The sequence below is a fragment of the Eptatretus burgeri genome, chromosome 3 (assembly GCF_056783735.1).
Source record: "Eptatretus burgeri isolate ZD-2024b chromosome 3, Ebu_testis_v1, whole genome shotgun sequence".
Taxonomy (NCBI): Eukaryota; Metazoa; Chordata; class Myxini; order Myxiniformes; family Myxinidae; genus Eptatretus; species Eptatretus burgeri.
The window spans coordinates 131,905,195-131,919,542 of record NC_140963.1 but is presented as its reverse complement, the minus strand read 5'-3'; the positions used below and the strand labels follow the sequence as shown (position 1 = coordinate 131,919,542).

Sequence of the window (14,348 nt, the reverse complement as noted above, 5' to 3'; positions counted from 1 at the left end):
TGATGTTTTTTTTTTGTTGTTTTTTTTACCGGTTTGTAGTCAGGTAAACATGAACCTGAAGATTTATGAATTCACACGAGTCTGCCTCCTGTAATACTCCACCACCCCAACCACCAGCATCATCATCACCCAGTCGGGAGTACCAGGTATGTAAACATCAGAATGGTTTTACCCTCTTGGTGACTTTGCTTCCATGACCTCTAACAAGGTGCCGTTTGCCTCGGGTCGTGTTGTACCGTGGGTCCATGTTTCATCAATTACATGGAAATTATCACAATTCTGCGCTCCAATTGCTGTGATCAGGTGCGATAGGTGTCTGTAACTCGCGCTCGGTGTCTGGAGGTGGGACGGTGTTGCCAAGCAGACGTCATCTCTCCGGGAAAGGCCATCACACTGTGAACAAGCTCCGCACAGCTCTGTCTATTCAGCTGATATAAATTATATCCGAGGTCACAATTGTTGGTTAAAATAGCACTGGACAAGACACTACGGTTCTATTCAAGGCTACAGGACACGATGCTTGTAAAAAAAAGGCAGCGTATCATTTAATTTTTTCACTTTTATGCTGACGTCATAATGGCTGGTGACGTCATGGCCGACTGTCCCGATAATCCTCTGAGCGGCGCATGCGCACTCCGGACATGCGTTGCTATTTTTAGGAGCTTCGAGATGTTGATCGCTGACATTTGAAGTGGTGACGACTAAGGGGTTGGTCGATCATGGGAGTGCCGTGGTGGGGGGAGTGTAGGGGGACAGGGCCGGTTGAGTGAAACACAAAATGCCAAATGGAGAGGCTCCTCGATTCCTCGCTCGGCAATATGATCTGTCGATTATAGATACATGGAGGGATGATTTTAATTGAATGCAATGTCATTCCTCCGTTGGAGTCGTCGACCGGAGCACAAGGTCACATCAACCTGCAGTCGGGCCACCGCAAGGGTGAAAAACACCGTTCGGAGCAAACGGGAGATGGTGTGGCTTCCTGGTGGAACGAACCACAGTTCAGTGACAATCTTGAGCGACACGTCGAGAAAAAAAGGTCGTTCGTCTGTTACAATTGAGTCGTGATGGGAGGCGGCATCACAACCTGGGGCCCGGCTCGCCGGTCCGCTGACCGTTGGGCATTACCCGTTGGGTGAGCGGGCTGCAAAGAAGGTCTGTTCACAGAATCGGATAATTCGGGTTCGTGGACTCTCTAACGGTCCATCAAAATTATTACCGGACTCGGTGGTGTCATGGTTACAGAGTCTGCTCCGAGTCTGTGAAGTTGGTGGTTCCAACCCCGTCCGAGTCATCCCAAAGACGTGCATCCCTTGCCCACTATTGGCTCTGTCCCTCCCAGGTTTCTGTAAATTCTTAAATTCCTCTTCTTAGTAGATTCCAAAAATCCAGGCTCATTGCTCACCACCAATGCTACTTGTTTGATGCTCCGCGTTTGAAAAGAGTCGAGCATAGACAAACAACCATTGCGCAGGCTTGATTGTTATCATGGCCTTCTCTTGCATTGAAGATCCTTTTGAGGCAACTCGGAGTAAACAGAGGCAAACGTGGAATTTTAACTCTACCACCCCCCCACTATCCCAATCCCACACATACACTCTCTTGTCTTACTCTTCCTTACAAGGTTATGCTACTCCTTCTCTCTTTCTCTTCATTTTATCATTTTTGATTTTCTCAAATGATCCCCTGAGTACTTACCTAATCAATAACTCTTTCAAGAAATAGCAGATGTAAATAAAAAACCTTCCAGGATGCTAAGTGGTGTTCCAAATCATTGCTCAACAACTATTATGATGTCTGAAGAAGGACAAAGCTGCAATTAATTGTTTATTTTTTTTAAAGAGGGTTCAGCGTAGGACAACTACATTGATTCTTTGGCTACTTAGATTAGAGGGGGGGGGGGGTTGTATCGTAGAAAGAAGGGGATTACGAGGGGATAGAGATGTTTAAGAAGAATATATCTTCTGGCAGTCAAACAAAATTGAAAATCATTCCAAACAGGAAACGTACTATTTTTAATAACGTCATAAAAGACCGAACAACCGATGTAATGTGTCAGATAAGGCGGCAAAAAAGACGTCGCATCAACGGTGGTAAACTTCCGGATTTTTTTTTCTCTCCAACCTTTAAAATCTTTATTTTATTTCAATTGAATTATATACTTCAACACTGCAGGAGGCAGTCAGCGTCTACCGTAGAACAGTATCGGGTAAGAACGTTGTTGTGTAAAAGCGATCAACTCGTCCACAGACAATGCCAGGGGAAGGACTCGAGGTGAGTGTAAACGGGCACATAAGAAGTGCTTGTGTGTGAAAAATTGAAAATCATTCGAAAACAGGAACCTTACTGTTTTTAGTGACATCACAAAGGACACAAACAACAGGCATGAATAACTAATTTAACACGTTAAATAAGGTGGTGAAAAAGACTGCGCACCAACGGCGGCAAACTTCCGATGTAGTGGTTTATTTTGGGGTTTTTTTTTTCTACAACCTTTAAAATATTTATTTTATTTCAATTGAATTATATATTTGAACAGCGTAGAACAAATTGCTTTGTTTGCACTTCCACAATCCTCCAGGTGAGCAGTAGTTGGACAAAATTTTAAAATTTTTATGCCGTCTCGACCAATCAAAGTTTCCGCACGCTCCGATGGTGGAGTTCCAGTGAGATTCAAACAAATAACAGCGATGCCCGGCAGAGTTGGCGACTCGGACTTAAGTAGTAAAATTTTGCGACTTCATTCAGACCTGATGAAATTAACTTGGGACTTGGTGTCTGGGGACTTGTGACTTACATGCGACTTGAGTTTATCATGACTTGTTGACAATGTTCAGTAAATAATAGTTGAATAAACAACAAATTAAAACGGGGTTTAAAATTTACCGTGAATTAATTTCAGTCGTCAACATGTGTGGTTTGGTCAATGATGATGTAAACATTGGACATGTGTATGTGTAGCACACCAGTGTTTATGCCCGCCGGGTCACACACCGTTCTCCACTGAGGTTAAAGCGAGGGTCCACTCTCCAGACAGCCCAGAACACACCATGTCCAGGTGGAAAGCAACCGTCTTACCAACGCAGGAAACAACTTTATTGAAACCATATCATCGACGTTCGTGTCGAATCGGGGGAACCTGGCCCCGTGGACATCATGACCAGATAAAATGATTTTGCGATTACTGAAATATTATTTGACATGGATTATTTAAACTTTGGCAATAATTGTAAATTATATCACGACATCTTGAAACAATTAAACATAATAATTATGGTTGATGTTAAAAGATAACAATTGAATCGTTTCATTTTCCACAGTGTCCTGCCCTCTTTCTGCTTGCACGATGTTCCGCCTCCTTCCTAATGCCCTCACATCCCACCCACTTCCTAATGCTCTAGCGTCCCACCCACTTCCTAATGCCCTAGCGTCCCATCTCCTTCTTAATGCTCTAGCGTCCCACCCACTTCCAAATGCCCTCACGTCCCACCCACTTCCTAATGCTCTAGCGTCCCACCCGCTTATTCATGCTCTAGCATCCCACCCACTTCCTAATGCTCTAGCGTCCCACCCGCTTCCTAATGCTCTCGCGTCCCACCCGCTTCCTAATGCTCTAGCGTCCCACCCGCTTCCTAATGCTCTAGCGTCCCATCTCCTTCTTAATGCTCTCGCGTCCCACCCACTTCCAAATGTCCTCACTTCCCACCCGCTTACTAATGCTCTAGCGTCCCACCCGCTTCCTAATGCTCTAGCGTCCCACCTGCTTCCTAATGCTCTAGCGTCCCACCCGCTTCCTAATGCTCTAGCGTCCCACCCGCTTCCTAATGCTCTCGCGTCCCACCCGCTTCCTAATGCTCTAGCGTCCCACCCGCTTCCTAATGCTCTAGCGTCCCATCTCCTTCTTAATGCTCTCGCGTCCCACCCACTTCCAAATGTCCTCACTTCCCACCCGCTTACTAATGCTCTAGCATCCCACCCACTTCCTCATGCTCTAGCGTCCCACCCGCTTCCTAATGCTCTAGCGTCCCACCTGCTTCCTAATGCTCTAGCGTCCCACCTGCTTCCTAATGCTCTAGCGTCCCACCTGCTTCCTAATGCTCTCGCGTCCCACCCCCTTCCTAATGCTCTAGCGTCCCACTCGCTTCCTAATGCTCTAGCGTCCCACCCGCTTCCGAATGCTCTAGCGTCCCACCTCTTTCTTAATGCTCTAGCGTCCCACCTCTTTCTTAATGCCCTAGCGTCCCACCCACTTCCTAATGCCCTAGCGTCCTATCTCCTTCTTAATGCTCTAGCGTCCCACCCACTTCCAAATGCCCTCACGTCCCACCCACTTCCTAATGCTCTAGCGTCCCACCCGCTTATTCATGCTCTAGCATCCCACCCACTTCCTAATGCTCTAGCATCCCACCCACTTCCTAATGCTCTAGCGTCCCACCCACTTCCTAATGCTCTAGCGTCCCACCCGCTTCCTAATGCTCTAGCGTCCCATCTCCTTCTTAATGCTCTCGCGTCCCACCCGCTTCCAAATGTCCTCACTTCCCACCCGCTTACTAATGCTCTAGCATCCCACCCACTTCCTAATGCTCTAGCGTCCCACCCGCTTCCTAATGCTCTAGCGTCCCACCTGCTTCCTAATGCTCTAGCGTCCCACCTCTTTCTTAATGCCCTAGCGTCCCACCCACTTCCTATTGCCCTAGCATCCCACCTCTTTCTTAATGCCCTAGCGTCCCACCCACTTCCTAATGCCCTAGCGTCCCACCTCTTTCTTAATGCCCTAGCATCCCACCCACTTCCTAATGCCCTCACGTCCCACCTCTTTCTTAATGCCCTAGCATCCCACCCACTTCCTAATGCCCTAGCGTCCCACCTCTTTCTTAATGCCCTAGCATCCCACCCACTTCCTAATGCTCTAGCGTCCCACCTGCTTCCTAATGCCCTAGCATCCCACCTCCTTCTTAATGCTTTAGCGTCCCAACCACTTCTGAATGCCCTCACGTCCCACCCCCTTCCTAATGCCCTTGCGTCCCACCTCCTCCTAATGTCCTCGCATCCCCATGCCCTCATGAACCAAGCTGTCTCATCATTTGTGCGCCGTTTCCTCCTCCACCTCCGGGGGTTCATCCATCCCACCCAGGGACATCACCGCCAACCTGGACACGGCGCACCGCTGCCACCAGTCACCATCTCCACACGCGATACCTCCGAAATTCGATCCCATCTGTCCACGATGCGAGGGAGTGGCACTGCGGAACAAAGTCGGCAAAAAGGAGTTTTCCTTGATGAGAAGGAGTCTCCAAAGCACACCAAGCTGCACGGCTATGCCACATTCCAAATGCCTCATCCTCACCAAATCTATTACAGTCAGTGCAGTCCTCGACCCCACTGAAGCTGGGCTCACCCCCCCCCCCACCCTCTCAGAGGGATGGAGCCGATAAAGCCCTCCAGGCCGCATCACAAACACATGTCAAACGGTGTGAAACCAGGTGCCAGGTACGTGGTCCTCTGTCCCACCAAAGCCGCTACCATTTTCCTGGTTCTCACACTCCCATCAAAGTTGTTGTTCCACCTGGTCTTCGGTCCCTCTACGGCCACTGCAGCGTTTTCAAAGCCTCACTGGCGGGTTCTTTATGCCAAATTCCAGTGTGTGCATGTTTCACCCAAGTTGGGATCATCAGCTAACCGTAATGCCCCTACCTGCCTTGAGCATCCTTTTCGGATTACAGGTTGCTCAGCCCCGAGCGGTGCGTCGAGCAAAAGTCCCATTCCAATTCCAGCAATGACTCCACGAAATGTGAAAAAGAAACGTCACCTGAACACCTGAACACCTTGTATCCCGCATTGCCATAGCCATAGCTAAAGAGCTACAGTTTGGTGATGAGTTGACCAACTGATGGACTTGATCAATGTGCTGTTGATGTGGCACAGGTATGGCGGGCCGTGCCTGTGCCAGGTGGCATCTTCCCACTTTAAAGTTCCTTATATATAGATAATTGTAAGATTAATTAATTGCTGTCTGCATGACCAAAACTAATCTCCAGTGGAATACACTATTTTTGGAACATTAATTGCGACAATCTAGTGTCGTGTACAATTTAATTGGCAGGGGATGCAGATGTTACGTGCTGCAGCAGAAATTGCACACAGATATGACGTCATGAGGCGATCAGGTAATTGCTGTCGGTTGAAGGTAGTTTCTTGGATCAGGAAAGGACGACGAAGTATGAACTACATCCAAGAGCAGTGATTGAAATGGAGAATTTTAATTGAATGCCTTGATGTTTAATAATTGTGAATTAAGCATGATATCAGGTGTGCAATATGATATGTAAGACAGGTGTGCAACTTTTGAACCTGTGTGGGTTAACAATACATCGTCGAGGTGTTGTGCGTACACTCATGCGCAGTGTCTTTGTGAAGCACCACAATATCCACGACATGACCATCCTGTTAGTCTTTTAAAATTGGTGTTTGATACAAACAGGTTTTTTGCTGAACGACAAAACTTTGTTGTGCACAACAACAGCTTTAACACTTTTTGGATACTGGGGAGTCCATCAAAGACCTTACCTGGCTCAGGCTTGAGAAAAAGGGCATAGGAGGGGTCTTTCAAAATGTTGCTTTGCGTTTCCGAGCACAATCAATATTTCCTGTGATTTTTGTGTGATCTTCATATTCCCCCGCCATGAGAGTGCCGGCGGCAAATTTGATTGGTGAGATGATGTAAAATTAAGGCCTTGTAGGTGGACAGGAGTTCAGGTGTGCCAAGGAAGGACTTTGTACGCAGGAGGATGCTCAGTAGTCAGTGGTTGGCTTTGGAGGCCAATTTTGAAATGTGATTTGCCAAAAAAAGATCATGGGTGATGATGGTAAGATGCAGGAGTTTGAAGCACTGATCTTCCTCAATATGATTGTTGAGAAAGTAGAGAGGGGGGTTTGCCATATGGTCCCTTCAGAGGGGAGAGAGAGAGAGAGAGAGAGAGAGAGAGAGAGAGAGAGAGAGAGAGAGAGAGAGAGAGAGAGAGAGAGAGAGAGAGAGAGAGATAGAGAGATAGAGAGAGAGATAGAGATAGAGATAGAGATAGAGATAGAGATAGAGATAGAGATAGAGATAGAGATAGAGATAGAGAGATATGTGTCAGGATTTAAAGACATATTCCAAGTGTTTGACCAGCTTGTGATTTTGTCAAGGTCTGAATAAAGGGAAGAGGCTGCAGTCTGACAGATGAGAGATGTCATGGCAGAGGGTGGAGTCATCAGCAAATCGATACAGGGGGTTTTCCAGAGAGTCAGAGAGATCCTTGATGAACACCAGGAATAGAAATGGAACCGGAACATTGCCTTGGGGGCACTCCAGCCTTGACATGGAAAGGAGATGAAATGACGCCATTGAGAGCCACGCGTTGGCTTTGAGAGTGGAGGAAGTCGGTAAGCCATGTGTGGAGTTGGCCTTGGATGCCATAAGTGGAGAGTTTGGAGAGTAAGGCAGGATGCCAGACTTTATCAAAAGCATGAGATATGTGCAGAGACCTTGCCCAGATCTCATATCTGACATTGAGTGCCTCCATCCGTTGTTCGGTGAGTCGAAGCAGCTTGTCCATGGTGGAGTGACCTGGTCGGACACCAAATTGGTGATCTGAGATGAGGTTGTTGGAGGAAAGGAAGAATTCCGTATCAATTGCGATGATGGATTCCATGACCTTGCTGATGATTGGATGTAAGCTAATTGGTCTGAAGTTAAGGGGATAGGTTTTTGCACCTTTTGTTAATGTAACGCAGTGATACTGGCGGATTTCCCAGCAGATGGAAGATGACCGAGCATAAGTGACAGGGTGAAAAGGGTAGATATAGCATGTGCAAGAGCAGCAGGGCAAGTTGTTCGGACGCCTGAGCTGATGCAGTCCGGTCCAGTTGCAGAGTCAGAGTCGAGGGTTGAACGAAACTTTTCTAGGTCCAGGAGCAGTTGGGTATGAATGTATGACAGGGAAGGATGGGTCCCAAGATTGAGGGGTTGGGGACAAGAATTGGAAGCAAACACAGAATTGAGGCATCCAGGCATTGTCATGTTTTTACTCCACCTTTTCGAACACGTTAAATTAGTTATTCGTGCTTGTTGTTTGTGTCCTTTATGACGTCATTAAAGACCGTAAGTTTCCTGTTTCGAATGATGTTCGATTTTGTTTGACTGACAGGCAGGCTAAAGCGATTACCTTACTACTCTGTGCTTATGTGGACTCAGGACGAGATTCCATACAATTTGCCAAATTCAGAGCCAAAGTACTGCGAAACTGCAGGTTCGTGTTCTGATTGGCGTTCTCGAGTGTTCAAATGTGGAATTCGATTGAAATTAAGTAGTTCCTCGATGACAGACCGATGACTGGAGGGTATTGACTGTTGACGGACAGACAGACAGCCAGAAGTGAACCCATTGCTTATCCCAGCTTTGCGCTACACGTGCGGAGTAATAACGGGGGTAAGTACACAATTCATCACTGAAGGCACCACCGACTAGTAAAACTGTCTCGCCTTCTTTCGGTTTTTATTTTTTTTCCGAAAAACCAAATTTTGTGATCAAACCAAGTAATTGATGCGTCCACGCGGCAGGGACTTCCTGTTTGTATGCACAACAACCGTAAATCTGTAACAATGAAGAGCATGCAGGAGCACAAATTTGTGTCACGAGGCTCGTTCAGCAAGTCCGTCGCCTGACGTCGAAGTAAGAAAGTCAAATAAGAGCGAACGTTCACTAAAACCAGTTAAAATTGTTGCAGGTTCCTCCTGCAGGTGAAGGCAAATGCAAGAAAACAAGATTTATCATCGTCACATACCAACATTGTTTCAGATCATGGTTGTACCGGTCAATCGTTTTTAACCAGACGCGGCGGTGACAGACGCCGGACCAGACAAGACGGACAAATGACCATGGGTTGGCAACCGGACACAGACTCGAGATGCGTAATCCCCCTCCCCCCCCCCCCCGCGTGCATCGAAGTTCCTTGGAAGAAAACGACTGCTAAAAAAAAGAATGAATGATGTGGATAAGTAAAGTTTATTTCAACCCAGATTAAAATGAACCCGAACAATATCATTAAATTGGCAGATTTAAATTGATGATTTCATTAAACTTTGGTGCAACAGTTTTAGAAGCGAGAAGCATTTCGGCATGGCAAACCAAAAAGAAAAACTGTTCACTTGAGAAGCTTGTAAGAGGGAAAACAACCCCCGACCTTAACGGTTATACTAGTAATTAAATCAGAAAACTGGATTATTGTGAATTGTTCAACAGGCCACCGTTTATGTGCAATGTAAAACATAACGTATGGATTAAATTGTCCACAGTCTTTCAGAACAAGGCCGATCAACCCGGTAACCACAAAATCAACGTAAGGCACAACATCATCCAATCTGTTTCGGTGGAAGCCAACACAAGCCCGATGACAGCCCGTTTCAAACACGCGTTTCAACTCTACGCTTAAGAGATCCCGATCAGACGCCCAAACCGAATCGAAGGCAGCCAGTACAATAGGACGTTATATCCAGTATCCTTTTAGAACTCGATGTACATACAACACGCGTTCCCACTTGAAGTGGATGAATCACCGATGAAAACAAAACGACGACAGCGAGGAGAAGAAAAAGCATCATGCGGCGGACGCATAACGGACCGTGAACCAAAGTGAGCATGGTGTGACTCGGTGTGTACCGGAGGAAAAGCATCATTCAGAAATCGAGCCAGGAGACGAAAACGTCAGATTGGTTTCCTGGCTCGACGCACTTCCGTCCTTGATGACCCGTCTCAGTCACACTCTACTTAAAGAACCATCGTCTCTTCTGGTTTTTTTTTTTTCTTCTTTTTTTTTTTTTAAACTGCAAAACTTTACAATCATTGGCTTAACTCTACAGAAGCTGCCTCAAGCCAAAACCTCTGATCTATGCAATTTCACAGTGCTCGAGCTGTTGTACACCTCTACTCTGCGTTTACTGCATCGTTTGGGTGTAACGAAGCAAAGAAAAACAAAACACTAACATGACAATCAAAACAAAAGTAATGTCTCTATTACATATATTATATGATTGCATATGTAGTGGCACAACCTGGCCAGCAGCGACGAAATTGCTTTTGCACCTTTGATCAAGGTGTGTTACAATGGGAAAGGAGTGCTGAGGAAGATGGAGAAAGAGCTGAAGTCATCCGTTCTATTCCGGTTAGCTGGTGGGAATGACGATATTGAATTCCGCGAACTGCTCAGAACCACATGAGAAACACAACACCGGTCAAAAAAATCCAGAGCAACAACGAGAATGTTATAAGCCGAAGAGATTTACAACATTGCTGCCTCTACGTAAACGCGGTGAGAATTAGTCTTTATATTATGGAGTCCCTCTGAATCCTCGGATTGCTCCGCAGGTTTCTGGATCCCCTTGGGTCAATGGAACGTTGCTAAGTGTTACAAAGGGAAGTTACCCCTCCAGGATTCCCATGGCCTTTCGGTGAACAACTAAATTATCTTATGCCCCATGAATGCATTTTAAGGGTCACCATCGGTGGTGTTCCATGGTATCGGCGGTACGTGTGTGACGGGTGAATTATACAGAGCAACTGCCATCCTTGTCATTTTTTTTGTTGTCCTCCCGGTTGTCCAGGTCCCCGGGTATTGTGCCGGAAGCTGTGAAAAATCTTTATGGCCTTGTGACCCTGGAGTGGCGCCTCAGAAGGCTCAGGCGAAGCGGAACTGGATTCCGATGGAACTGAAGCACTCTGAAAATATACAAAAAAACAAACAAACCGTGCATTATGTAAATTAAAATAACGTGCAAAAACAGGTACACCCACACCCACACACACAATCTCTCTATAGATGTTGATTGTGACACTGATGGGTTGTTATAAAGAAAAACAATTGGACAAACAAAAGGCATTCTTTTGTTTTCTGAAGATCAACAATATCCGATGCAGGCAAAAAAAAAAAAAAACACACAATGGTTTTCGTCAAATCATTTACAGTCCAAGTCAACTCTCCAGGACAGGAGATTGGGACCATCCTCTGTGCAGAGCGTTGGTGCTGCCTCGGCAGGCTCCTTGGCTATTGGGCACAATCCTGGACGGGTCCCCACTCCGAAACGGTATCCCAGCATGCCGGCACTCATTTTGCCGACCTCGGAAGGATGACAGGTCAAGTCAACCCCACCAGGTATTAATTTAACAGCTGAGCGGGATTTGAACTTAGGAATCTCGGATCCAAAGCCCGCCATCCTAACCATTAAGCCAACACCAGGCATTCTCCAGGAATGATGTCGATGTTAGAAAAAAAATAAAAAAATAGAAAACCGATATGACTGCTCTCCACTTTCAGAAGGTGGTCTGTAGTGCTGGATGATGAAGAACTATCTCTCTGTGGCACAGGTGGTGTGGACCTCAGCCAGGTGTCCCTTGTGAGCCTTTCGGTCATTTCCAATAAAAGCAATTTGGGAATAAACCAATGGACGAATGAGTAATTTAAAGCCTGGTGTTGGCTTCGGCGTTTGGGTTGGAGTTGGAGACCCGTACCCGATTGAATTAACACGAGGTGGGGTTGACTCAGCCAGTCATCCTTCTGAGGTCAGTGAAATGAGTACCGGTATACTGGTGGAGGGGCACAGCATCGGCAGCACAGCTGTGGCCCCAACAAAATGACAGCTACATGGCAGCCAAGCTGCCACACACAACAACAAGAAGAATGAGGAATTGAACAAAGTATGTCGAGTCACATTGTGCTGATGCTGAATGCAGCTTTAGCGACTTATCAATTATTAGAGTGAATGATTTTTAATCCACAACAGAGAAAAAGGTATTAATAAATATATGGAGGCGTCAGCTTGGAGACACGAGGCTGGTGGCAGGATATGCTGAGCTTAATTATGAGGAGGGATGAACAAAAACAACAACATCACGAGAAGAGAAAAAGCTTGGTGGTGGCTTAACGGTTAAGGTGGTTGGCTTCGGATCTTCGGGTCTTGAGTTTGAGTTTTTTTTTCGTTGAATGAACACGAGGTGGGGTTGACTCAGCCTGGCATCCTTGCAAGGTCCACAAAATGAGTACCAGCTTACTGGTAATTGAGGACACTGCATCAGCGGCACAGCCAGGCCCTCAGAAAATGAGGCAACCAGGAGCCGCAGGCTGCACACGACAGCTCGCTCCGGTATGTGACGGTATTATGTAGCGACTTGAAGAAGTGACGAGGAGATTGAATCACAATGAGGATTATACGGACGGAGAGTGACTGGTCACCAACTTGATTGTGAGATTCAACCGTAAATTTACAGCTTCACGGACGCACGTTTGGCCGAACCCTAACCCTAACCCTAACCCTAACCCTAACCCTAACCCTAACCCTAACCCTAACCCCGACTCCCATCTGTCCCTTTCCTTAACATCGTCTCTCTCTCTCTCTCTCTCTCTCTCTCTCTCTCTCTCTCTCTCTCTCTCTCTCTCTCTCTCTCTCTCTCTCTCTCTCTCTCTCTCTCTCTCTCTCTCTCTCTCTCTCTCTCTCTCTCTCTCTCTCTCTCTCTCTCTCTCTCTCTCTCTCTCTCTCTCTCTCTCTCCGTCTCTCTCTCTCTCTCTCTCTCTCTCTCTCTCTCTCTCTCTCTCTCTCTCTCTCTCTCTCTCTCTCTCTCTCTCTCTCTCTCTCTCTCTCTCTCTCTCTCTCTCTCTCTCTCTCTCTCTCTCTCTCTCTCTCTCTCTCTCTCTCTCTCTCTCTCTCTCTCTCTCTCTCTCTCTCTCTCTCTCTCTCTCTCTCTCTCTCTCTCTCTCTCTCTCTCTCTCTCTCTCTGTCTCTCTCTCTCTCTCTCTCTCTCTCTCTCTCTCTCTCTCTCTCTCTCTCTCTCTCTCGCTCTCTCGCTCTCTCTCTCTCTCCAATTCGCAGTGCATTCTCCTTGCAGCACAATCAGCGTTCTATTATTACCTTCAGACGGAGGGGATTCGTCACAAGTTCCGGACCACCGGACCTCAAAGGTGGATCTAAAAACCCCCAAATAGCATTGCAAAATAAATAAATAAACAAAAATGAGCCTTGAAATTCGCTCGGATTCCTTAGCGGAATTACAAATCCAATAGAATCCCCATGCTTTGGCTACACTGTGGTCTGGGGGTCATGCTGGGGGTGATCTGCACCCCGAGGAAAGAGGATTTCTCTGATGCAAAGCCAAGTCTCGAAGACAAGTCAGTTTCGGTTTGTAAATCCTTACAAAATGTCACGAATACAGTCTATCTTTACTTGGGGACTCCGCTCCCCCTCCCCCAATCCTTTTACACTGTCCACTTCGAAAGACTACGTTCCCGGTGGATCGCATGCGTCCGTTAGTTTCACCATCGGTTTGGTCGTGATCTGTAAAAAAAGTCGAGGCATTAGCAGACCTTTCATTCACATTTTACGGTGTAGATTATCCAACATATACTTGAAGACAAAATGTACCATCAAAACTACAGTTTAACTACAGTTTAACTACAGTATCATGTTTTCAGAATAACATTCTCGTCCAGGTGAACAGTTGTGTAAAAATAAGATTTTAATTTTTTTCTACAAACCATTGATGAAACGGAAACTCAGACAAAACATTCATTTTCTTTGGTTGCATAATTTTCTGAGGGCGTGGCTATGCCGTTGATGCAGTGCCCCCTGTAGGTTATAAAACACTAAAATTTAGTGTTTTATAACCTATATAACCTTATATTATATATTATAACCTTATATAACCAGTTGGCTTATTTAATAAGCAATTTAGTGAAATACATTGGATGTATGAGTGAGTGGCTTGGTGGTGGAATGTGTAAAGTCTTGTGACATTGCCGCCACGATTGGCTGGCACGGAGAACCGAGACCTGGAGCAAGCACACTCACCTCTGAGCTGTCTAACCTGGGTTTGAATTTGTCTGCTGTCTCAACACATTAGAAAATTCCTGCTCTAACCTAAAGGAGGCACTGCATCAATGGCCATCACTACAGTATGGGCTCGATTCCCATATAATATGAACTCCTTCCTCACAATAAGACGGAGTGGTGACCTGTCTGGGATTAGTTCCTGGACAATGAAACGTTCACGGCATGTCAAAGCAGCCTGATTCTTTATCAAAAGTATGGGTATCTCCTACTAGTACCACCACCACCACCACCATCAAAGTGTCACCCCCCACATTAATAGTGCAAGATGTTGTGAAATGTTGAATGCCTCCGCCTGAGGCCGAGCCAAAACAGTCAGATCAATGCTCCCACAAGGAAACCAAATGCTTGCTGCAATCAGAATCTTGTTCGAATGGAAATTACATATGAATATAATTACTAACAATGATATTTTAAAATGTTGTGCTATTGTC

At 46.2% G+C, this 14,348-nt stretch overlaps 1 protein-coding gene and 1 long non-coding RNA gene across 4 annotated transcripts in view; one reads left to right on the top strand and one right to left on the bottom strand.

The window, feature by feature from the left end:
• Positions 1-8,100, top strand: part of LOC147030993 (uncharacterized) — an 8,291-nt gene extending 191 nt beyond the window's left edge. The window contains exons 2-3 of the long non-coding RNA XR_015056615.1: positions 40-146; positions 5,135-8,100. This is a non-coding gene — a long non-coding RNA (uncharacterized LOC147030993). The remainder of the gene's footprint in view (positions 1-39; positions 147-5,134) is intronic.
• A 927-nt stretch (positions 8,101-9,027) lies between these two features.
• Positions 9,028-14,348, bottom strand: part of LOC147030992 (sickle tail protein homolog) — a 276,462-nt gene continuing 271,141 nt past the window's right edge. For all 3 annotated transcript variants that reach the window (XM_085875631.1, XM_085875633.1, XM_085875632.1), the window contains exon 20: positions 9,028-10,756. In XM_085875631.1, coding sequence (XP_085731757.1) covers positions 10,610-10,756 — 147 coding nt within the window. In that variant the 3' untranslated portion in view covers positions 9,028-10,609. The remainder of the gene's footprint in view (positions 10,757-14,348) is intronic.